The sequence below is a fragment of the Miscanthus floridulus genome, chromosome 7 (assembly GCF_019320115.1).
Source record: "Miscanthus floridulus cultivar M001 chromosome 7, ASM1932011v1, whole genome shotgun sequence".
In the NCBI taxonomy this organism is placed as follows: domain Eukaryota; kingdom Viridiplantae; phylum Streptophyta; class Magnoliopsida; order Poales; family Poaceae; genus Miscanthus; species Miscanthus floridulus.
Window position 1 is genome coordinate 100,256,696 of NC_089586.1, and position 25,055 is coordinate 100,281,750.

The 25,055-nt window shown below is 46.3% G+C and overlaps 1 protein-coding gene across 1 annotated transcript; it reads right to left on the reverse strand.

Moving 5' to 3' along the window:
* Positions 1-373: 373 nt before the first annotated feature.
* On the reverse strand, positions 374-6,850 carry LOC136467435 (zinc finger CCCH domain-containing protein 17-like). The gene is made up of 9 exons (XM_066466142.1): positions 6,146-6,850; positions 5,970-6,065; positions 5,787-5,876; positions 5,467-5,568; positions 5,228-5,374; positions 4,231-4,350; positions 4,049-4,108; positions 1,305-1,402; positions 374-1,225 (listed from the first exon to the last, which is right to left on the reverse strand). Exons 1-9 carry the CDS (start codon positions 6,578-6,580, stop codon positions 1,090-1,092), a joined length of 1,284 nt encoding a protein of 427 aa, XP_066322239.1. The 5' UTR covers positions 6,581-6,850; the 3' UTR covers positions 374-1,089.
* Positions 6,851-25,055: the final 18,205 nt, after the last annotated feature.

Sequence of the window (25,055 nt, forward strand, 5' to 3'; positions counted from 1 at the left end):
TCATGACTCATGGTCTCCTGCAGTGGCCCTAGGATGTGCAGTGCTGCTTTCGATCACATGTTCTGTGGTCACAATAACTTCTTCCGATCATCGTGTACTTTCGATCGGAAGGAGTTCTTGTTCATCGGCTGACAAGATCAATGTATCATATCACAAACAACAATGGTACCAGCAACGGCGATAAAAAGGTAACACGAGTCACACGACCAGCATGTCTCCAAGCCTCAAACCCAACTTTTTGCGCCGCAACGGATCATGGAATGGAATATTCCAGTGTCGCAAATAATGACATCATCAAAACAAGTATATATAGCAACATGCCTGGTGTTGAGAATAAAAATGAACTGGGGAAAGAATAGCATACAGATACAGATACAGATTTAACCGTTGCACCTGTTTCTGATCCAACGACGCATGGAAACAAGTCAGTACAGCCCCACGTACTTCACAGTTCCAATTGACTACATTATTTTCTCGTGATTCACCGTGAAGTAGAAAGTATAGCAGAGCCTGGAAGCTATCCGAGCACAAAAATAGATAAATATATACCGGCACAAGTTTCGTGTGGAGCTTCCAAATACTGTGCTGCTCTTGCTGGCACACACCGAGCCAAATGACAATGGGATTACATGAACTGAGGCTGATCTGCTTGAAAAAACATGATCGTTCAACAGTTCCAAAAAGAAAGATACCCATAGTCCTCAAACAATGAAAAATGGTACTGCTTTGAAAAGATCCACTCATTTGCAAATGCAGCTCGACAAACCCTTTATATTAGGCCATATCCTTTTGAAACTGTCAGCACCTCCAAGCAGTCGTCAGACTTGCTGGTTCCAATGCCTTACATATTACAACCAATTATTCTCCTGTCTTGAAATTCATTCCAGGACAAAACTACAGTCCATAACACAGACTCTGCTTCTCGCTTCATCGCCACACAGATCGACTGAATCTCATATCCTTTGCAACAAATGTGGGGCATATTACAAAAAGAACGGGCCACCAACCACAACCTCAACTCATTATGCGTATTTGTAAGAACTCCCTCATAAAATACATGAGAGAAACTAATCTAGCACACTATGTTCATTAGGTTTGGGCTCCATCTACCCACTGCCAAACCTTCAGCTCACCACTTCCATCCCCGGTAAAAAATAAACCACCAGGACCCATTTGTATTGCCCTAATTTCTTGTTTGGAGAATAGTCTGCCTCTATCATTGAACCTATACAACAAGCAAGAGTCACTCCTGGACATTATAAATAAAATACATGAAAAATATCAAAATATTGCAGCTTGCTTACAATGGCAAATCATATAGGCGGACAGTGTTGTCATTTAATGAACACAATAGCACAGGTTTTGACTGTGCATCAGGCATACCACTGAGGGCAAGCGCACCCTAAAGGCAGAAGATAACCATTAGCATAACCGTCAAAACATAAGAAAGGGTAATAAAAAATTGCATGCTACAGAATAAATTGGCAACAATCATGAACCATGTTTAATGAAAAGAAATGCTAAACTGCTGACAAAATGAAAGATTCTCATGGACAGTAATGACTAATGAGTACAGGCAGAAGTAATAGTTCTAAATTCAAAAGTTCAGAAAGAAAAAAGAACAGTACAGATATAGCAACTGTTCTTGGTTCTAAAGTGCAGTGCAGTAGCTAAGTGGTTAGCCGGGAATTCTTAAAGGAGTTAGAGGCTGTTGGTCATTAAGAATTTGAAATACCATTCTCAATTATCCCTTAGGAAGATTAAGGCATTTTAAGGGCTTAGTGCCTGGTGGGCAAGGGAAATGTAACCTCAAGAACCTTCTGTTTGTAGGCTTCCAGGTAGGCTGACGTTTCTTCTCTCAAATTCTAACCTTGTGTACTTCTCTACCAGTTAGGGTGTACTTTTTCGGGTGACTACAAATATGACTGAAATAAAGGCCTGTTGTTGTCCTCTTGGGCACGTTTTGAATCTCTTGCCTAGCCTTACTTGAACTTGCTGGGAAGGATACATATTTGGTAGGAGTACTAAGAGCTTGCTTTGCTAGGCAAGCTCGCTGGTGCTACCAAGAAAATCCTCGTTGAGCCAGTTGAGCCGATTTGGCTCTCCCACTTGGGCAAGGTCAGCACGAGCTGAGGAAAAAACAACTGACACAAGGAAATAGGTGTGATCCAGAGCCAGCCGACCAACATGCCTCGCTGACCCTGGGGATCTGCTTCTTGCAGGCCGTATTATTTTATTCCAGAGGTCTTTCCATGCATGTCTGGGTACGAAAGGCCCAAGCTCCTTGCACAGGGCTGCCTACCATCAAGAGATGGAAATCAGCTAGGCTAGGCTTTTCTGTTCAAGTCTCCAGTTACTCAGCGACAAGTACTAGCATAGATGTTAGCTAATAATAGTGCACATACATTACTGATAAAAAAACTAAATCATTATATATTGACACAATCGAACTGCTAGTCTAGTTCTTGGATTGCTTAAGTTTCAACATAACTTACATAAGGCAATAACTACACCTGGATGGTTAACACTAAAAAAAACAATACAATTCCTTATGTGCCATTAAAAAAAGATTGAAATCCTATATCTGCCACGAAAAAAGTTTGTTGCCATGCCTATTCTGCCATCATTTCGATTTTTTATTCCCTGTATATCACTGCCATCTAATTTTGCAGAAACAGTGGCTAACAGGAGTCCACAATGTCTATTTTGCCTTCTCTACCCAGCTCTTCTTTCTCATTCACCACACAGGCCTCAAGGTCACTGGAACACAGCTGTAAAAGAATCCGAGCAAAGGGAATGAACGCTTGATGCAGGCCCGCTGAGGCGCTGAGCGCTAGCGGTCAGTGCAGCCTGCTATGGTGCCGCCAGCCCCGTGCTCTGCCTCGGGCTTGCATCGCACGCACCTTGCCGTATGCCATGTCTCACGCCCTTCACCTCTGCAACTCGTGTGTTCGTCACCACGCACATAGGCCACTGTGCGTCGGAGGCTGGCGTTCCTTGATGCAGTGTTGCCTGTCTTGCATTCTGCCGTGCGTGCAGCCGCAGGCCTCCCATCCAACACCGGTCCTGTGCTCCGCCTCATGCTCGGGTTGTGCAGCCGTAGGTCCGCAGTCCGACACCTAATGTGTGCTCTCCTTCCCTTTCGCCTCTTGACTACCAAATCAACATGGGCCACGACGAGGACGGCCTCGCATATGCTGAGCGCCAGGCCGCAATTAGACTCGCCTCTGCCATGGCGGTTGAGAGGCAGGTCTTGCTGCTGTCATCCTTTGCTGCCACGTTGTCGCTGCAAGCCCCGAACACAGCATCCCCACCGGCGTCGACGCTTGCCGCTGAGGACGCACCCCTTTCCCTTCCCCTAGCCTGCCTCCACCATAGCGCACCTCAGTACCAATGAGCACTTCGATGTGCCAGGATGCCGTTTTGTGACACCGGCGTGGTGCCGGCTGTCGGGCGACTGCGGCGCCAGAGTAGAGTACCCTGCTGCCCTGCACGTCCTCCTGCGGATACCAACGGCTGCGGCACAAACAGCAGCACACAATGCGCCTCCATAATCTCCACATCACTGATCCTGCGAGTGTGCTTCTTGTGCACGAAGCAAGTGGCACCCCGCCCCCCACAGCATCCCGCTGGCACCTCCTTCCCCTGCACAGCCGCACAGTGCTCTGTGCACAAGAGCTGGCCCACGGCTGCGTCCGAGATGTGGGAGATCTTGGGACTTAATCGGATAGAGCTAGTGCCTAATGTTCTTCAGAGGAGAGAAATCAAGGGAGGAAGAGTAGCTTTCTCGCTTGCTTGTTCTGTGCAGAAGAATTTTTTGTGACATGAAAGAAATTTCGATCTTTTATGATGGTTTACATGTTTCCAAAAACAATCTGGAACATGCCCCCCCCCCCCCCCCCCCCTTCCCCTAAAAAAATATCCCCTGGGGAACGGAGGTAGACAAATTAGCCCCAAGTTTTAACTGGAAAAGTGGGTCACAATACAGACTATAATAGCACAATAGACATGCGACAATTAAGACTGTACTAGTGTACGGTCATTGTACCTGATCTTCTTTGTGCGTATATGTTACTTCTAAATTTCCACTCTCTGTAGCTGCCCAAACCTGCGCCAAAATAAATATTAGAGCCATGAACAGCTTTGACAAGGGAATTGCCTAATATGGATAGATAGATAGATAAATTTATGAAATTACTCAACAAAATGATGGCGAAGGTGGGGACTAACTTTTATTGTTTGATCCAAAGAGCAAGATAATAGAAATTGATCCCAGCACAGCACAGACATAACAACATCGGTATGATCAGAAAGAGTCTGTATGCACTGCAATGTTGCCAAATTCCATACCTGAAATTCACACCTTCGTCAGTTATATTTCGAGAATGAGACTTAACAAGATAGACAAGGATGTTTCTGTTGCCTTAATGGAAAAATGTAAAATGTAATAAAATAACATCTGAGAGCTATCACGAACAAGGAATTCAATTGAGAATTCAGGCACATTACAACAAGTGACATCCCATTTTCTCCAAAAGAGCAAAGACACCAAAACGCTGGAGTAACAAGCATTCATTGCACTGGGAATAAATTTAACTTTCAGATGCACCACCATGTACATATCTTCTATCCACTAGCACACAGACCCAGCACTGAGAGGTGTCCTTTGGTAATCAAATAATCCAGTACTATAGTGCATTTCTTTTCTTTTCTTTTCAAACACTAGCTCCAAATGTTCTGCAGCCAATTGGAAATATCAACACAAAACGTCCATGCAAACTGGCTATTATATGGGAATCAAGGGATTGTCAACCGCAGAGCAGATACTATATGATGCATGCCTGTACCACCTACATAACGAGACTACAAGGGTGCCTAATCAGGACCAGATTTAGACCTGCATTAAGTTTCAATATTTTTCTGAATTTATGTTGATTGAAATACTAATCATACATTCAAGAGATGATCCTACATGACTGTTAAATAGCAAGAAAAATAAAACTATGTTGAGCACGAGGGATTAACTGAGCATGCAGTGCACTGTAAACTTCAACCACAGGGAACTTTAATAATAAAAAAGCAATATGGTTTTAAGTGAAGGTTGGCATAAAGCAAGGGAGTCAAACATCAACAAGAACTTAAAATCTCATGACGCAACATATACTTCTTCGTAAATGGAATCTATCTTAGGACTGAGCAAGAGTGCGAGTGAACAAGCTTTGCATACTCTGATAGTTTTATCCATTGAAGCAGAATAAAGCCTCATGCCTCCTACTATCAATGAAACAACAGCAAGCTTATGGCCATCAAGAGAAGCAGCTGGTTCAAAACAGTTAGTTGCGGCACTAAATCTCCATGCTAAAATCCTCCCGTCCTGCACCAAGCACAAGAAAAGAGAATTGAATAAATGAAGAATTTGAAGTTTCAAGACAAAACAAAGGTAAACCCAAAATACGGGAAGCTTACTTGTGTTGCAGCAAAGAGTAACTCACTGGCAACGGCGAGTGCATAGACTTGCCCAGTTGGTCCGGTAAGGCTCATTTCCGCTGCTGTTTGCATATTCCAAACCTGAAGGAAAAGACTACGTATTCATGCATGCAGAACACCAATGGTGATAAACTTCATCAGAATTTAAAAAGAGCTAAGGGAGCAGCAGCGGTGCCTAGTGTCCAATTAGATGATAGGCGGGAGAGTCGTGCCTTGAGCCTATCACATTGATGAGCTAGTGCTAAGTTGCCTCAACTTCAGAAACAGTGAGCAATGCACAAATTTGAAGTATTACGTACCTTCACTGCATCAGGCATTCCAACAAATAACCACGGACCTTCAATGATCATACACCCAACCTCACGACCCACAGGGATGACACCGGCACACTAACAGACCACCAACAGCAAAGAAGTACTGAAATTTTGTCACAAGGAACATACAAAACTCTCGAAGTTTCAATCTAATGGCATCTCAGCTACCTGGCCAGTTTGGCAATCCCACATGCGAACAGTTCCATCCTTACTTCCGGAATACAGCTTGTCTGACCCGGCGGGGAGTGCAATGCCTGTAACACCCTGAAGGCATCCAATGCATCTCAGTTAGAAAACTTCCTTGTTTTTACCAGAGGGCAAATTGGCAGGAGATTAAACTTTACCTTCTCGTGGCCCTTAAGCGGGGTAAGCATCGTGATACTATCGCTTATGCAGAAGCTGTGCGGATAGCGGCACCTCTCGCCATAGCTGCATTCGGTACCGGCGAGAAAGTACTTGCAGGGCCTGTCAGGCGGCTTGTGGCTCGCAATCCCGCTGCCGCCTCCGGGGCCCTTCCCCCATCTACTGTGACCGCCGCCGCCTCTTCCTCCGGTGTGGGGGTTGCGCCACACGTTCCCCCCGGGTCCAGTGGGGCGCTTGGGCGGCGCAGCCTCGGGGAGTTCGCTGTGGAGGAAGGGGCACGGGAAGCGGTTGCACCGCCCGGCGCGCCAGTAGTTGCAGACCTTCCCGTTGGTAGATGACGGAGCGCCGCCAGAGCCCGGGCCGAGGCGATGGTGCACTCGCTTGTTGCCGAATCGCCCGTCGGTCTCTATGTCCATGGGCGGCGGCGACTAGGGTTTGCGGGTTCGGGAGCAGATAAGCAAACAGGTAATATGGTGAACGCAACCTTGGTGCGCGCGGAGGCGGGGAAGCCGGATATAGATAGATAGATATGGGAAGTAGTCGGTCGCGTGGAGGCGATGGCTCGCCGGAGCGGGTGGGGAGATCCGGATCGGAGAGGAAAGGGGCGGTGGCTTGGTTGCTGGGTCGGGTTCAGTTCGCGCGGTCGCGGGCGGAGGGGAGGGGCCCGACTCCGGCTCCGGGCTCCGGCTACTGATTGTGTTTATGGTACGCGCCCACAGGTCAGCCCATACGTACTAGCTGACGCCACCGACTGATGACCGAAAGCCGGAAGGTGCTTTGGATGGTTGGGCTCCAGGGCGTTTGTTTGTCGGTTCGGTTCTTTTAGTTATCGATGAAATTCAGTTCCTAGAAAATAGGAATCGATCAGTTTAAAAAATTTTAGAAACCAAGCATTTCAGTTCTCGGTCATTTTGGTTCAGTTCTAGTTTTAACTGAACTAACCAAAATTTTTCAGAAGACCTTAAGATAATAATAAATATACTTGTTCTAAGGTAAATTTATGCAACACTATATTCATTTTTAATAATAATAATATATAAGAAAACAATATAGCAATATAGTAACACAAGTTCAAATATAAAACACTACACATAAACCAAGCATAATCCTACAAAATACAAGTAAGTGAAGTATAATTCATGTAATTCGGTTCTTTCGGTTAATTCGGTTAACCGAGAGTAGGAACCGAATTTTCTTCGGTTATTTCGGTTACTCAATATCAGGAACCGAATAAGGAACCGAATTTTTCGGTTCTGATTCTTTCGGTTTCGGTTCCGGTTCTTTCGGTTTGGTTCTCGGTTAAATTTGCCCAGGGCTATCTAGCCGTTCGGTTGGCTGGTTCGTGAAGAAGTACTGCTGGCTGGTTTGTGTGAGAGAAAAATACTATTCCGGCTGAAAATTTACGATTGTTTACGACAAGCCACAGCCAAACGAACAGGCCGTAGGCTCGTCTTTTCTTTTGATTCGTGCCCGTGCGACAGCTAAACTTTGGTAGTAAAAGTAATATATGGACTAGAAATACGGGCACGGCATTGCCGCGCTCCTCCTTGGAGAGGGCCAGCCTATGCATCTAGACTAATCACTGGTTGAATCTTACTAAATTATGCTGAAAATAGATGAACATCAGATTCTAGAGGTCAGAGGGCCACAATTAATCATGTTGTGTTTGACGAACCTTTACCATTTTGTAAATGGCATTCCAATTATTGAATGTGCCAATATCCATGGTCAAAATATGCTTCTCGTAATCAAAACAGGGCTGAGCACTACAGCTGCTCCTTGGATTCTGTAATAAAATTTTTAAGACCTCCACGCTGATCAGGATGATGATAATCCATTCTAGAGAATCAAGCTTCTTGTTCAAAATACATGCAGTAAAACATTCCTAACAGAAAATCATTCGACCATGGAATGTTCTACATCACAGTATTAGTCTTACCTCAACAAATTTCAACTTAAAATCAAGGTTTTCAGATCTTTGTGTTAGCCTGTATTCATCTCAAAGGTACTCCAAATTTGAGTGTAGTTTTATTTTTCCATGATATATCTAACCTGGAAATCACAAGGTTGTAGCAAAAAGAAATAACACATACAAATTAGCAAGGTGGAAAATTAAAAATTCAAAAAACAGATTAGAAGATAATCTTTTTCTCTCATGATTTGTATATATCCTGTCGGGTTCATAAACCCGGGGTCCCTCGAGGACCGTCTTCCACGCTCGGGCTCGGCCCAAGAAAACAACATATATTTTATGGGCCGGCCCAAAAAACTAAAACACAGCGGGCCGGAAGGGAAGTCCGGTCGTCGACCGGAAGGTCTACCCTTAAGAACAGGCGCCCGTTCGTCAACTTCTTCGGCCCACCTCTCCGACCGGAGCACTCGCTTCAGGCACCAGCCGTCTCCAAGCAGTCTCTCCAAACGGAAGGCTTGGTCCAAAACGCTGCTTCCTACTCCGACCCCGCGACTCCGACCCCGCGACCGGGGCTCGTGGGAAGCCTGCTCATCGCTCTTCTCCGACCGACGCACTGAGAGCCGACTGGAGTCATCTGACCGGGGGCTCCCCGTTCGGAAGGAACCAGAAGACGTGCGGAGAAAGACAAGGCATGACTCACTAAGTCAAAACCACTGTACCAGGGACCATACCCTGCACGAAACAGTGCTCTGTAGCCACTCTGACATAAAGTATTGTAGGGGCCGCTAGAAACTCCCATATGGTAAGCACCCCATGTGTCTCTGGACATCGATCGCGGTATGGGCTCCAGGATTTGCCATACCGGGTGAACAAAGCGCGACTCCTCACATGCCACTAGGCATCCAGAAGTATTTGCAGGTACCGGCGTCCATCTTTCCTGAAGAAGATAGCTTGACCCCCTGTGCACATCTGACATCCTATAGCGACATCGACAGTATTGGGGGGCTTCAACCATTATCCAGTTTTCATCACTGTAGGCAGCAAGGCTTAGAAATATCTGTACTCTCTCCCTCTCACCTGTAAAAGCCATTCCCTTCATCTATAAAAGGGGATGCGCTCCCTCCAACGAGGAGAGATCAACTTTACAAAGCTCAGACTCACTAGATTGACATCAACCCCTTACAACCGCAGGACCATCAAGTTCTGACCGCAACCCTTCCGGTCGGAGCCATCCGAACCTCTTGTATACCCCCTTCTTTCTCCTTCTCGTTTGTAACCCCACTACAGACTTCAAGCACCTGGGTTCAGGAATAAAGTCACCAACCGACCCCGACTGGACGTAGGGCAAGTTGCCTAAACCAGTATAAATCCTATGTCATTGAGTGCTAGGCCATCTTCGATCACAACGTACAGCAAAACTACAAATATTTACTAGTTGGTCACTTTCTGAATCGACAGTTGGCGCCATCCGTGGGGAAGACGTTGTACGTTCAACACTCTTTTGGTCATCGGATGGCCCATTTTTCTGCCACCCCCGTCGTGGCGGGTTCGGACAATACGATTCGTTTCGGCTCGCTGGAGTTCCCCGCACTCTCGCCCGCTAGGATGCGGGTTCCACCCGTCTTCGAGCCAGCCCAGGCCTTCTGCTTTGGGAGCCTGGACTTTGTCGCCGACCGGCTCGGCGTACTCCACCTCCACGAGGAGGCTCGCGACCCGGCACCCATCGAAGGGATGTCCTCCATCGACTCTGGGACGCGTGACTTCGACGGCGCGGCATCTGTGCTTCTTTCCGAGCAAACTCTCTGCTCAAACCCTGTTGTAAGTAATATGCGTACTACTCGCTCTTTATTTGCTCTCTCACCAGTCACCTAGAGGGAATGTACCGCCCACGCCACAAAAGCTGTATGATTGGTTCCCCTATGGCCTTGCGTCCTCCGTGGACGCCTACGCTCGGGGGCTCCAAAGGATGCTGGCACCATCCCCCCTCACGTCCAAGTTTGTAGGAGTGGTGGGCTTTGTTCCTGCCATTTCCCACAAACTCTCGGATGGTGATGGCGAGAGCGACGGTTCAAGCATCGGTGACGAGGCACCCTGCCACTGTCTGTCCCAGGAGTGTGCTATGGCGGATGCTCCGTGACAACCGCCGGTGGTTGCGGAGTATGTGCAAACTCACACCCCTCCGGACCCGTGTGCGGGAGCCCTCACGTCTACGCAAGCACACACTGAGGAATTACGATAACGACGGTAGAATCAGCCGCCGCCTGCACCGGTGCCGTCGGTACAGCACGTTGCGCCCCACGCGCCTGGCCCGGCGGGTGGCGCCTGGGGTCGCGCTCGTCAGGTTTAGCACGACATCGTGAGCGAGGGGAACGATGTCCCATAATTCGCCCGGGCCGGTGCTGGTGCGGGACCCATGGGATACCCCGCAAGGAAGAGAGAAGACCTAGTCTAATTAGGATTCTTCCCTTATAATCTTAGTAGCAGTATTACTCTGTAATTCTACTAGGAACTCTTATTATAAACCGACTAGGACTCTGGCCTCCTGACTATATAAAAGAGGGCAGGGCTCCTTGGATTGGGAGTTTAGGACAACAATTGTACACAGCACAACACTTGACAATCAATCCAACGCAAAGGCTAACGCCGACTGGACATAGGGCTATTACTCGATCAGAGATCGAGGGTCCGAACTAGGATAAATTGACTGTCTCTTGCGTTAACCATCGAGTTCCGCATACGCTGAAGCCTGAACATACTGCCTCGGGTACCCCCATGGCAGGCTATCGGTGGTCAAACATCGACAGCTGGCACGCCAGGTAGGGGCTTTCGATGACTTTATATCCGAGAGCTCGATGGACCTCGACAACATGATCTTCTCGAAATGATTGACCTTCATCTTCGATTCATGGATCTACGAGGCAGGCGGCGATGGCAAGCTTTAAGGCCGTCTCCTTGAAGATTCAGATCATCATCAGGACTTTTCCATTTCGACGACAACGACAGATCAGCTTGCTGGAAGATTCACGCAGCTCGTAATGTCCAATCCAACTCGGATTTCATGACTTCACGCATCCGATTCAAACTCAAGTTCTGCTTTCGAGATAAAGTCTTATCTGAGTTCTTTCGGAAAACTGAGTTCTTTTCTGACAAAGCTTCGGAACATGACGTCAACCTATCAAGAATACTACTCAGGGTACACTGAGAGTACTTCAAAGAAGTTGGGTCCTCTTCCGTTCGGACTCCACAACATGGCAATATCTTATCAGACATGGCTCGAAGGATCCACCTATCTCGTGCTTAGAATGCCGCTGAAGGGAGCCTAGGAAGGTCTTGTTTTAACCATAACATCTCAAGACTGCATCGTCCACTAGATAGGTTCCATTCCTGAGGATGACGGCACCCAACTAGTTGACGATATGACAACATCAACTCTACCCTACCAAGAAGGAGACTTGATCTATGATCTTGAAACCTCTACTGAAGTTATCAACAGTTCTGGTAGTACGGAAATCAACGACGATGACGGAACAACCCACGCTAGAGAAGTATTCATGATTCACCGTCCTCGATCACTATTGATCCCTCCAGAAGCACCCGATGTTAGAACTTCAGATGAATCCGAATCCAACATATCACCATTTATCCAGGGGCACGATGGTGAGACCGAGAGTCAGAGGCAAGCGAGAGAAAGAAAGAACAAATTGAAATAAGGATGTCAACGTCGTGCTAAGTAGCGAAATGACACTTGGATCAAATATGAGTCAGATCTAGCCAAGTACAATAGAAGAAAATCAGAGCGAGAGGTCAAAGAAGGACGAGCAGCGAATACACCCTACGATAAGATCCGAAAAGCACTAGAAGAACTCAGGACGACTTCATATCCCAATGAAAAACAAGAATAGCTCTAGGACTTCCTCTGATTAATAGTCCTTAGGACGCACGACGGAAGGGCAATATCTCATGAACAGGAAGATCAAAATCAAAGGAAGTCCGCCTTCGAGAGACTTGGACCAAGTGGAAGTCACAACAGAGAAAGTAGAAGAAATTATAGTCAAAACGACCGAGTCAAACAACCAAAAAAGGCCAGAAGCAAAGCACCTACTCGGACTGCCACACAAAGCTACTCTCACTAAGACAACAGTTGGCAAGAAGGGGCGCTGAATCAGAATACACAGAAGCCAGAACACACGATAGATTCCCCTGTTTTGTGAACAGACTTGCTTCAATACGACTACCCCACAAGTTCAAGCCGTCCAACCACTCCAAATATGATGGCAAGACCGAACCAAAGCAATGGCTCAGGATTTACTCGCAATCGATTGAATTGGCCAGAGGAGACGATGACATCAAAACCTTATTCTTTCCCATGGCCCTAGAAACCATGCCACTTCAATGGTTTGACAAATTGAATCTAGGATCAATTAGAAATTGGGAGGACTTGCAAAGAGCTTTCTGTGAAAATTTTGCGGGTATTATTACACACTCAATCACCCACGCAGAGTTGAAAGGACTTAAGCAGAAAGGAGGTGAAAGTCTTAGAAATTACTATCGACGATTTGGCGAACTACGAGCTAAGTACATGACATCACACAACGAGAAGTAATCGAAGCTTTCTCTCACGGAATCATGGCTATGTGGCAATTTCAAGACTTCTGCAAGAAAATACAAGAAACAACGAAGAATTCAGATGAACAGTGGAAAAGATGATTACTGCAGAGGAGAAGACACGAGAAAGATTCCTGAATAGAAACAACAGAGACAACCCGGACAGGCAAAATCCTCGAAACAACAGACATCAGGAAAGAAAGCGTGGTCCGAACAACACAGTAGCAATGGCTGACAAATCAAAGAAGTTTTCAAAACCTAGAAGATATGACAACATTGAGAACATACGTTGCCCCTTGCACCCCAGTGGAAAGCACACCTTCAGAAATTGCTACACCTTCAACAAAAGATACACAAAGAAAGATAGTAAGGGGAACAATAAAGAAGACAATCAGAAAAAAGAAGGAGACAACCATGAAGACAAGGGATTCCAAAAATCCAGAGGGACAGTGGTAGTAATCTTCGCCGGGGTTCTAGATTCCAGAAGCAAATATCAAGAAAAGCTAGCGTTATGAACCATCATGGCAGTAGAACCCGCTACACCAAGATATCTCAATTGGTCGGAGTATCCAATCCAATTCTCAAGAGAAGACCAATGGACCAGCATAGGAAAAGCAGGCCATTACCCACTGGTTCTAGATTTGACCATTACCGGTATGACTGTTATAAAAGTACTAATCGATAGAGGAGCCGGACTCAACATCATTTTTTTAGAAACTCTAAGAAAGATGGGACTACAACTCGTCGGGATGATCACATCAACAAGCACGCCTTTTTATGGCATAGTACCCGGTAAGGCAGCAATGCCACTTGGACAAATCACTCTATCAGTTACTTTTGGGACTCCCTCAAACTACCGCACAGAGTTCATCAAGTTTGAAGTCGTAGACTTTGATTCATCATATCACGCAATCCTTGGGCACCCAGCACTAGCAAAATTCATGGCAATACCGCATTATCCATACCTGTTGCTTAAGATGCTAGGGCCTAACGGTGTTCTTTCTCTTCGGAGTGATTTAAAGCACGCATTTGACTATGATGTTTAGGTAATCCAAATTACAACAAAAGCACAGGCAAACGATGGAAGAAAAGAAATAACCACTGTTGCAGCAGAAATGAGCCTAGAAGAGCTAGAGATACCAGCTAAAAAACCCAGCATCCTAGCACCACCAAAAGAAGCCAACGTCAAGCAAATCGATCTGGGCACCGGTGATCCCTCAAAAACGGCAACCATCAGCGCCCACCTGTTGGCAAAATTGGAACTCGCGCTCACCAACTTTCTTTGGGACAACAGAGATATCTTCGCTTGGAAGCCGGCCGACATGCCAGGTGTCCCAAGAGAGTTGGCTGAGCACATAATTGATATCAATGAAGGCTCCAAGCCTATGAAGCAATGGCTACGATGATTCTCACCCGACAAGAAGGCAGCAATTAAAAAAGAAATCACGAAGCTATTAGCAACCGGGTTCATCAGAGAAATCCTTCACCCAGATTGGCTAGTAAACCCAGTTCTAGTACAGAAAAAGAATACAGACGAGTGGCGCATGTGCGTCGACTACATAGATCTCAACAAACACTGCCCGAAAGATCCATTTGGCCTACCGCGCATTGATAAGATAGTTGACTCAATGGCAGGATCTGCCCTATTATCCTTTCTTGATTGCTATTCAGGATATCACTAGATTGCATTAAAAGAATAAGACCAGAACAAGACTTCTTTCATCACTCCATTCGGTGCCTACTGCTACAAAACCATATCGTTTAGACTCAAGAATGCTGGAGCCACCTACCAAAGAGCTATTCAAACATGCCTTGGTGATCAGATCAGCGAAAATGTAGAAGCATACGTGGATGACGTAGTGGTAAAGACAAAGAACCCGGATGCACTAATTAAAGACCTAAAGCAAACCTTCGAAAACCTAAAAAGATGGAGGTGGAAATTGAATCCAAACAAATGTGTATTCGGAGTTCCTTCGGGACAACTACTCGGATTCCTGGTCAGTCATCACGGAATCGAAGCAAGCGCCAAGCAAATTCGAGCCATAACAGAGATGGGCCCTCCTCAAAGTGTCAAAGATGTGCAGAAGCTAACAGGCTACATGGCGGCACTAAATCATTTCATATCAAGACTGGGCGAAAAAGGGTTACCTTTCTTTAAATTACTAAAGAAGACAGACAAGTTCGAGTGGACAGAAGAAGCCAATGAAGCTTTTAAGAAACTTAAGGCATACCTCACCTCCTCACCAATTCTCATACCTCCAAAGAAAGACAAAGACATGATGCTATACATTGCGGCAACTTCTACTGTGGTCAGCACGGCGATAGTAGTAGAAAGAGAAGAAGAAGGGCGCGTATATAAAGTATAACGCCAAGTATACTACATCAGCGAAGTACTATCAGAATAAAAAATCCAGTACCCATATGTGCAAAAAATACTCTACGCCCTACTGATCACTTCACGCAAGCTTCGCCACTATTTTGAAAGCCACAAGATTACCGTGGTGACAGATTTCCCACTCGGAGACATCTTACACAACAGAGATGCAACAGGGCACATATCTAAGTGGGAAGTTGAACTCGGTGCTCTCAACATCGATTTTACCCCACGAAAAGCAATTAAATCTCAAGCCCTTACCGATTTTGTTGCCGAGTGGACTGAGATTCAACAACCTATATCAAATACAATCCTTGACCACTGGAAGATGTACTTTGATGGATCACTCAAGCTAGGCGGAGCCGGTGAGGGCGTTCTCCTAATTTCTCTAGACGGAAAACAACTCAAGTATGTCCTTCAGATATTATGGTAAGCTACCAACAATGAAGTAGAGTACGAAGCTCTCATCCACGGGCTACGAGTGGCAATTACCCTCGGAATCAAGCGATTACTCGTATACGGCGATTTGGCAGTAGTCATCAACTAAGTCAACAAAGATTGGGATTGCACCAAAGAAAACATGGGTGCTTACTGCGCTGAAATCCGAAAACTCGAAAAACATTTCCAAGGATTAGAAATTCTACATGTCCTGCGCGATTCCAACATTGCAGCAAATGTGAAGGGTCGAGATGGCGGACTAGAGGGGGGGTGAATAGTCTTTTCTAAAATTAATCGCGTCGGCTAACCGAAACAAGTGTGAAATTATAACTATCGGTCTAGCCAAGACTACACCCCTCTATCTATGTTCTCTAGCACCTTGCAAAGATAACAATTATGCAACAAAGATGCCGGGCTAGCTAGAGCTCTCCTAAACAATTCTAGGAGCACGGTTACACAAACCTATGCCACTAGTACTTTAAGCAACAAGGGAGCTCCTACACATGCTAGTAAGCAAAAGCACAAAGCTAACTAAGCTCACTAGCAATGCTCAATAACAAGGCAACCAATGCCTAATTAGAGAGCGCAAATACTTAGCTACACAAACTAAGCAATGTGACTAACAAGGTTACTAAAACCAAATTAGCCACGCAAGGGAGCTACTTCTATACTACACAAGCAAAAAGGTAATTAGCAAACTACACAAGCTATCTAATTACAAGAGCAACTACACAAGCTTAATATGTATAAAAGTAATTGCAAGCTTGTGTAATGGGGATACAAACCAACAGGAAGAACAATGTTGACACGACGATTTTTCTCCCGAGGTTCACGTGTTTGCCAACACGCTAGTCCCTGTTGTGTCGACCGCTCACTTGGTGGTTCGGCGGCTAATTAGCATCACCCGCTAAGCCCGCACGTCGGGCGCTGCAAGAACCTACCCCTTGAGTGAGGGTAGCTCAATGACACGCTTTACTAGAGTTGCTCTTCGTGGCTCCCGCGGGGCGAGCACAATGCCCCTCACAAGCACTTCTCTGGAGCGCCGCACAAGCTTCTTGCGCGCTTCGACGGAGACCACCACCAAGCCGTCTAGGAGGTGGCAACCTCCAAGAGGAACAAGCACCATCGGCTTGTAACTCGATCACCTAGTGCCACTCGATGCAACATCACGATGCAATCGCACTAGAATCGCTCACTCACACAATCGGATGATCACTATCAAGTATGTGTGAGATGGAGGGCTCCTAAGTACTCTCAAGCATGGACATAAAGTCCCCCAAGGTGCTCAACACTAGCCATGGCTGAAGGCCACTTCTATTTATAGCCCCAAGGGCTAAACTAGCCGTTACCCCTTTACTGGGCAATGGTCGGGCCGACCGGACGCTCCGGTCGTGTTGACCGGACGCTGGACCTCAGCGTCCGGTCGCTCGCAGACGGCCACGTGTCCTGGTTCCAACGGTCACTTGACTTGACCGGACGCAGCAGCTTTCAACTAACCGGACGCTAACCCCCAGCGTCCGGTCGTTTCCAGTAAGGTGCCGACCTCGACCGAACGCGTCCGGTCAAACTTGATCGGACACAGCCAGCGTCCGGTCACACTCCAGCTTCTGCATCATCGTACGTCAGCCTGACCGGACGTAGCCCGCCAGCGTCTGGTGCATTCAGATCTAGTGTCCGGTCAGTTGACCGTCGCCAGCATCTTCGCGATCAACTCGTTTTCACTTCTAACTTCTTCACCCTTGCTCCAATGTGCTAACCACCAAGAATTTGCATCCGGCGCAATAGAAAATAGGCATTCCATTTTCCCAAAAGCGCCGAATCCCGCCGAGGGACCCAAACCCATCTCAACCCTGCAAACACCACCTCCTTTGTAAATGTGCCAACACCACCAAGTGTATACCACCATGTGTATGTGTGTTAGCTTTTCACAATCATTTCCCAAAGGATGTTAGCCACTCAACTTGCCACGCCACTCGATCCTAGCGACAATGCAAAGTTAGATCACTCGAGTGGCACTAGATGACTGATATGCAAACAAGTTTGCCCCTCTTGATAGTACGACCATCTATCCTAAATCCGATCATAAACTTCTCTACACATCTATGACCGGTGGAATGAAATGCCCTAGGTTATACCTTTGCCTTGCGCATTCCATTCCATCTCCTTTAATATCGATGCAACACATGCACCAACACGATCAACAATGATATGATCCACTTCATATCATCACATGATCATATTGGTTCATCGATCTTGACTCTACTTGCTCTTCACCGTTGCCATCGTCTATCGGCGCCAAGTCTTACTCAAGCTTCACCGTCATACGGTCCATCACTCCAAAGCCTTCGACTTGCCCTTCACGCTTGCAACCTGTCCATCAAGCCAAGTCTTGTCTTGATCTTCTCCACCTTGATCACATGACTCAATGTCATGTCTCATGTGCATTTAAGCTCCTTCATCATCACATGTGTGAGCTTTGCAACATCTCTAAGCCATTTTCACCTTCATGGCATATGTTGCTTACACACATGTACATGTGGACTAATCACCTGTGTATCTCACATAAACACAATTAGTCCACCTAAATTGTCACTCAATTACCAAAACCAAACAAGGACCTTTCAAGATGTCCTCGCTAAGCTCGGATCAGACAGGGCAAAGGTCCCACCCGGCGTATTCATAGAGGAGTTATCAGCTCGTTCTATCAAATAACCTGGTGAGACAACCCCAGAACTCACAGCCAAAGGCAAGCAGATTCTGGTAATCAACACTTCATGGTCACAGCTTTTATTGATTATATCAAAGAGAATAAGTTGACAGCAGATAAAGAGGAAGCTACCCGAGTTGTTCGCAGAAGCAAAAATTATGTCCTAGTAGGAGACAAGCTCTACAGAAGAGCCGCATCATCAGGAGTACTCCTAAAATGCGTCTCATTTGAAGAAGGCAAACAAATCCTAGACGAAATACACTCAGGTTGCTGTGGAAATCATGTCGCCTCAAGAACACTAGTCGGCAAAGCATTTCACACTAGTTTCTACTGGCCAACCGCTTTGAAAGACGCAGAAGAACTCATCAGAAGATGCAAAAGTTGTCAAATGTTCACAAGATAGGCTCATGTGCTAGCCCACAACCTCATCTGCATACCACCTACTTGGCCCTTCTCCTGCTGGGGACTGGATCAAGTAGGACCTCTCAAGAAAGCAAAAGGCGGATTCGAGTACATCTTCGTGGCAATTGACAAGTTCACCAAATGGATTGAATTCAAACCACTAGCAAAATACAGCGTAGCCAAAGCAGTCGAGTTCATCCAAGACATTATGCACCGCTTCAGCATGCCCAATCGAATCATCACGGATTTGGGTTCTCCCTTCACGGCCACAGAATTCCAAAGTTGGGCACAGGACTGTGGTTTCAAAATAGATTACGCATCAGTCGCACACCCAGAGGCCAACGGACAGGTCAAAAGGGCAAATAGACTCATACTAGCTGGATTAAAACCAAGACTGTATGAAGAACTAGTAGACTATGGATCAAAATGGACTAAAGAATTACCCAAGGTTGTATGGGGGCTACGGACTCAAATAAGCAGGGCCACCGGATACTCACCTTTCTTCCTGGTGTACGGATCAGAAGCCGTACTACTCGCAGACTTGATCTGGACATCACCAAGGATAGAGCAATACAACAAAGGAGAAGCAGAACACACCTGAAGATTAGAACTCGATAGTACAGAAGAAGTCAGAGTAAACGCTACCCTGCAATCAGCAAGATACCTCCAAGGATTAAGGCGCCACTACAACAAGAATACTCAGTCTCGATCATTACAAGTCGGAGACCTAGTACTAAGAAGAATACAAAAAACTGACGGACGCCACAAACTACTCAGTCCATGGGAAGGTCCTTTTATCGTCACAAAAGTCATCGGACCAGGCACGTACTAGTTAATAACTGAAGATGCGAAAGAAGTTAGCAATACATGGCACATTAGTCAACTAAGAAGATTCTACGCATGAAAACAACTCAAGGAAGAATACATGTATAAACCACAAGAGATCAACGTTCACAGCCAATAAAGATAGTGTTCCTCGACAACATATGTATTATGGCTTGTCAAACGATCATGATCAATAAAGATGGTTTTCCGGCAACATATGTCTTATGATAGCTATCCCCGAGTTGTATACAAAAAGCAAAATGGCTGAAAATACGCCTGAGCATCCCAACCAAGAGCAAAATAGCTGAAAAGACGCTTGAGCCCACCGATGAGGGTAGCTAACAAGCTAACACCTGAAATAAAAAAGCAAAATAGCTGAAAAAAATGCCTGAGCATCCCGGCCGAGAGCAAAATAGCTGAAAAGACGCTTGAGCCCGCCGATGAGGGTAGCTAACAAGCTAACACCTGAAATAAAAAGCAAAATGGCTGAAAATACGGCTGAGCATTCCGGCCGAGAGCAAAATAGCTGAAAAGACGCTTGAGCCCACCGATGAGGGTAGCTAATAAGCTAACACCCGAAATAAAAAGCAAAATAGCTGAAAATACGCCTGAGCATCCCAACCGAGAGCAAAATAGCTGAAAAGACGCTTGAGCCCACCGATGAGGGTAGCTAACAAGCTAACACCCGAAATAAAAAGCAAAATGGCTGAAAATACGCTTGAGCATCCCGGCCGAGAGCAAAATAGCTGAAAAGACGCTTGAGCCCGCCGATGAGGGTAGCTAACAAGCTAACACCCAAAATAAAAAGCAAAATGGCTAAAAATACGCCTGAGCATCCCGGCCGAGAGCAAAATAGCTAAAAAGATGCTTGAGCCTGCCGATGAGGGTAGCTAACGAGCTAACACCCAAAACAAAAAGCAAAACGACTAAAACTAAGCTTGGGCATAGACCAGAGCAATTTCAAGACAAGACCCTCCAGCTACTTGTTCCAAATAGCAAAAGGCTCAGGGGCTACACTAGAGATACCCAAGAACACAAAGATCTACATATAACGAGTTGTTTACATGGCACAGAAAAGGGCCAGACAAGCACTCGATAGATCAAGAAAGGTTGTCAACACAAAGATCTATATATAATGAGTGATTTACATGGGACAAAAAAGTACTCGACAAATCAAGAAAGTTTGTCAAGGCAACATGCAGAATTGTTTACATGGCAAAGACGAAAGCAAGACAAAGTACTCGACAAAGTCAAGTAACTCGGATCACTTGGACAACTCATCCAAAGAATAAACAAGGCATCCAGGCAAAGAAGACATCAATAAAAATCTTCATTCAAGAAAGAGTATAACTATTCTGTTACAAAAGCCGGAGTACAGAGGTCGATTACATTCAAGCATTATCATCCAGAGTAGAAACATCAATATTGAGATTATCTACAATCTTCCTGGCTAAGTCATTGACCTCGGGCTCTAACCTCTCAATGGCATCAAGGTACTCTTGGCTCTCGGCTTCATCGGCCACCTTGGACAAAGGAAAGTCTAGAGAAAGAACCCAGACCTGGGCGAGGACGTTCCTGGTACACAGATGGGCACACCTCTTCACAAACCCTTGGAAACAAGTTGGCACTTGGGGAATAAATTGAGCCCAAGATTGACCGTCATCTGCTGGAGTTCGGAGAAGGTTGGCTACTGATCGGAAAGACTTCCATAAAGCATTCCAGTTATCAGTAGCCGTTGCCAACCTACCGGTCAAGTATTGAATAGTCTTTTAGGCCTACATAAGATCCCTGTCAGCTCCACGCCTAATCAACTTAGCAAGCGTGAGTTCTTCTTCAGCTCGAGTAATTACCTCCTCAGCTTTGTTATGGTTAGTGCGGACGAGCGTCTTTATCTCTTCGATACCCTCTGAGAGCTTCTGCTTTTCAACTCGGAGAGCTAGGTGAAACAACAAAAACAAGTCAGCAGAAAGAAGGAAGTCAAAATATGAAAAGAAGCAAGCAAAACCCGTGATACCTTTGCACTCGTTCTTCATGGACTCCACCGCAGCACCCGTCTGCTTCTCCATCTCTACCACCTGGGCACGAAGGGCCTTCTCCTCCTTTTGGTACGTTTGGCGCTCAGTCTCCAACTCAGCCCGGAGGAGGTCAAGATCGGCCTTCAGGGCGCTCACCTTAGAAGACAACTTTTTCTCGTTTTTAGACGAGAAAAAGAAGCCAGTATGATCATGAGAGAAGGACTGAACAAAGAGACAAAGAAAAACAAGACATAAGGATAGAAGAAAAACAAGCATCCAAAGAAGGAACGTCAGACAAACTTACCTAGAGCTTTTCTCCAAAAGAAGTCGCAAGGGTCGATAAGCTTCCCCAGGCAGCAGTTAACTTCAATAGTCAATGAGTGGCATCAAACTGCTGCACCACGTCATCAGCAAAAGGTGGACCACTGGAGGCAAGAGAAGGAGAAGGAGAAGCCGGCCGAGGCAAAGAAGGCACGACCAGAGCAATCTCCTAGGAAGCCAAGGCTAAACCCTTAGATGAACCCACCGCCATGGCCACGATCACTTTGGGAGCTAGCAAATCAGTGGCTACGGACTCCATCCCCCTCACAGCCACCTCGGTGCCCGTGCGTTCCAAGCCCTGAGACTCAACATGCAAGGGCGCACTAGAGGTTTGACAAGAAGTTGACTAGAGGGTCGGGGAAGATGAAGGCTTGAAAGATGACAAGAGAACCCGTAAAAAAAAGAATAAGAAGAAAGAATAACAGAAGCAGAGAAACAAAATCAGAATTCACTCACTCAACTATCTTCTTTCTCATTAAACCAAAAGAAGACCTTGCTGGGGGAACCAAGGTAGCAAAAATGTCCCCGCCACTCGGCGGCAGGAGCGGCGTAGCAGGAACCGGAGCCCCAGAAGAACTCGGTACCAGAGCTACAGAAGAACTCGGTACCGGAGCCGCGGAAGAACCCGGTGGAGGAGCTTCAGAAAAACTGGTATCCGATGACCGCTTACTACAAAGAGATCAAGACCAATGTCAAAACAAAAAGAAGGTTTCAATTATAGGGAAATAAGAAAACAACTCATCGCCGCATGATAAGGGATACATCATCATCCTCTTCTTCCTCAGTCTCGACCAAGGCCACCATAGCACCAGCTGAAAAAGGACAAAAGTACTCGGTTAAAGACAGAAACAAGGAACAGAAGGACAGAGCGTATTAATGTGCTTACCTAAGAGCATGCTAGCTATAACTTGAGTACCTAAAGAAGTACTCGACTAGCGAGCTTTCTTAACAATGGGCACACCAGAAGAAGAACCAGCCACTCGCCCTCTCTTGCCGACGCTACGAGCAACTCGGGGAACTGAACAAGGAACGTACTCTTCATATATGTCAGAAAATGCGGAAGAAACACCCGGGAGCGTTACGGTGGTTTGCGACTTACTGGTCAAAGAAGCCCCAGCAAGACTACTCCCAGCCCCCGCAATGGCAGGGAGGTCATGAAGGGGAATCGGGTCAACAAAGTTACGCCCCAATGCCTATGAAAAGAATAAGACAAGGAAGATTAAGCGAAAGCAGATACAGCTAAAATAAACACAAAAAGTACCCACAAAAAGAGAAAACAACTTACAGCTGGAGGCGGGTTCTTTGCACAGTACTCGGAGACGGTAAGCGGGACGACGCTTGCTCCCTTCAGCATCTTCTGAAGGTGCTCGAGTACCTCTTCGTCGGTCAACTCAAGGGCAGGGACCATGTGTGAAGGATCCTCAGCCCCAGAGTACTCGAAGCCAAAATTCTCTCGCTCCTTTAGAGGCTGAACACGACGGCGAAGAAAACTAGAGATGATTCCGAAACCAGTCAAGCCCTGTTGCTTTAGAGTGCTTATCCGCTCAAGGAACGGCTGGATCGCCTAGAGCTCGTTTGGCGTCAGGGAGTTCTTTTCCCACCGGTCATTAACCGAGAGACCAGATCCAGAATGTATGGCAAGAGAAGGAATCAAATTGGCGTCATAGAACCAATCAGCACACTAATCCCTCACAGAATCAACCAGGTCATAGTCAAAGAACTTGCTTTTAAGACCCTGGCGAAACTGAATCCCACAGCCGCCAAGAACATTGGTGTCTTCACGGCGGGGTTGAGGCTTCAAACAAAAGAAGTGACGAAAAAGAGAAAGAGAAGGAGGAATTCCAAGGAAAGCTTCACAGAGATGTACGAAAACAGAAAGATGGAGGACGACATTAGGAGTTAGATGGTTCAGACTAATCCCAAAATAACCAAGAAATTGACGAAGGAAGGCGGAAGCAGGAAGGCAAAGACCGGCACGGATAAAGGAGACGAAAAGGATAATCTCACCAGGACTTGGAGCAGGGATCCGATGCTTGCCTAGAACTCTCCATTCAGTAATGCCCTTGCTCTGATCAGACCATCGCCGGCAAGCTCGCCAAGCTGGTCTTTAGTGGTTGTTGGAGCCGGCCAAGCTTTCTGGGCAGCCCTCATGGCCACGAACTCCTGGTTCTCGATCACGGAAAGAGATGACTCCTTGTCCACGAAGGTTGCCTAGGTCTTGCTCACAGCTCTCTTCCTACCCATGTACTAACGAAAGCAAAAAGAACTAGGAAAAGAGAAGGCTCTGACGGCGGCGCTCACATGGTGGTGCAATGGCGATGGCGGAGTTGCAAAGGCTAGGGTTTGTTCAAGGCAAAGGCAGGATACCAAAGAAAAGGAGGAGAACTGCCTTTAAATAGATTTTACACCGGTAAAAACGCGGCCCACCAGGCCTGTTTTAACACGGCATGAGGACGCAACGGTTTATTTACCGACGTAGCTAAAATGACGGACGGCTTAAATCCACACAACGATACAGTTCAACGGGCAGATTTCGGACTTATCCATCCAACACCTCAGCAGAATTATCATATCACCACAAAAAGAACTCATCAACAATGAAGCAAAGAAGGGTTATCTCACAAGGAGCACAACAACCCGATCCTTACAGAAAGAACTCAGAAATCTCATCAACAACCAGGACAACAGGAAAATAAGGAATTGCAACTCAGAAGACAAGATCCTTTCCTTTTTATAACTGGTTTCAAAAATAGAAGATTACACATCTTACAAGACCCAACGAACTCGGTACCACGAAAAGAAAAGTAGCAAAGAGGAACCCGGACACGGCTAGGCTCTGGAATGACTACATGTCCCAAATTGCTACTCGGAAGGACAAACCGCCCTCGGGTACACTGTTTTCTTCAAAGGACGGATGCAGTACATCCAAGGCAGAAATCAGCAGCACGGCGGGACAACATGGAGCAGAGAAGGCCAGAAGGCATCTGTCTACCCAAGACCGATGTGATGCTAGATATGGTGTTGATCTGCACTGGATAGTCTCAGGACAGGCGACGAGGATCAACCTAGAACTGCCAGATGAAGGAACGAAGCCCACATCACAAGACTTCCTCCAACTACCGTCATATACATCCTGGTACATTGCTGCTGTGGAATTAGCCTACCTCTAATCCCTATCACAAGACTCCCTCTAGCTACGGCAAGACATACAAGAATTGCAAAATACGCCCGGGGGCTGCTCTACTTCATAAACTACCATATTCATGACTACAGAGACTTCAGAACAAGCAAC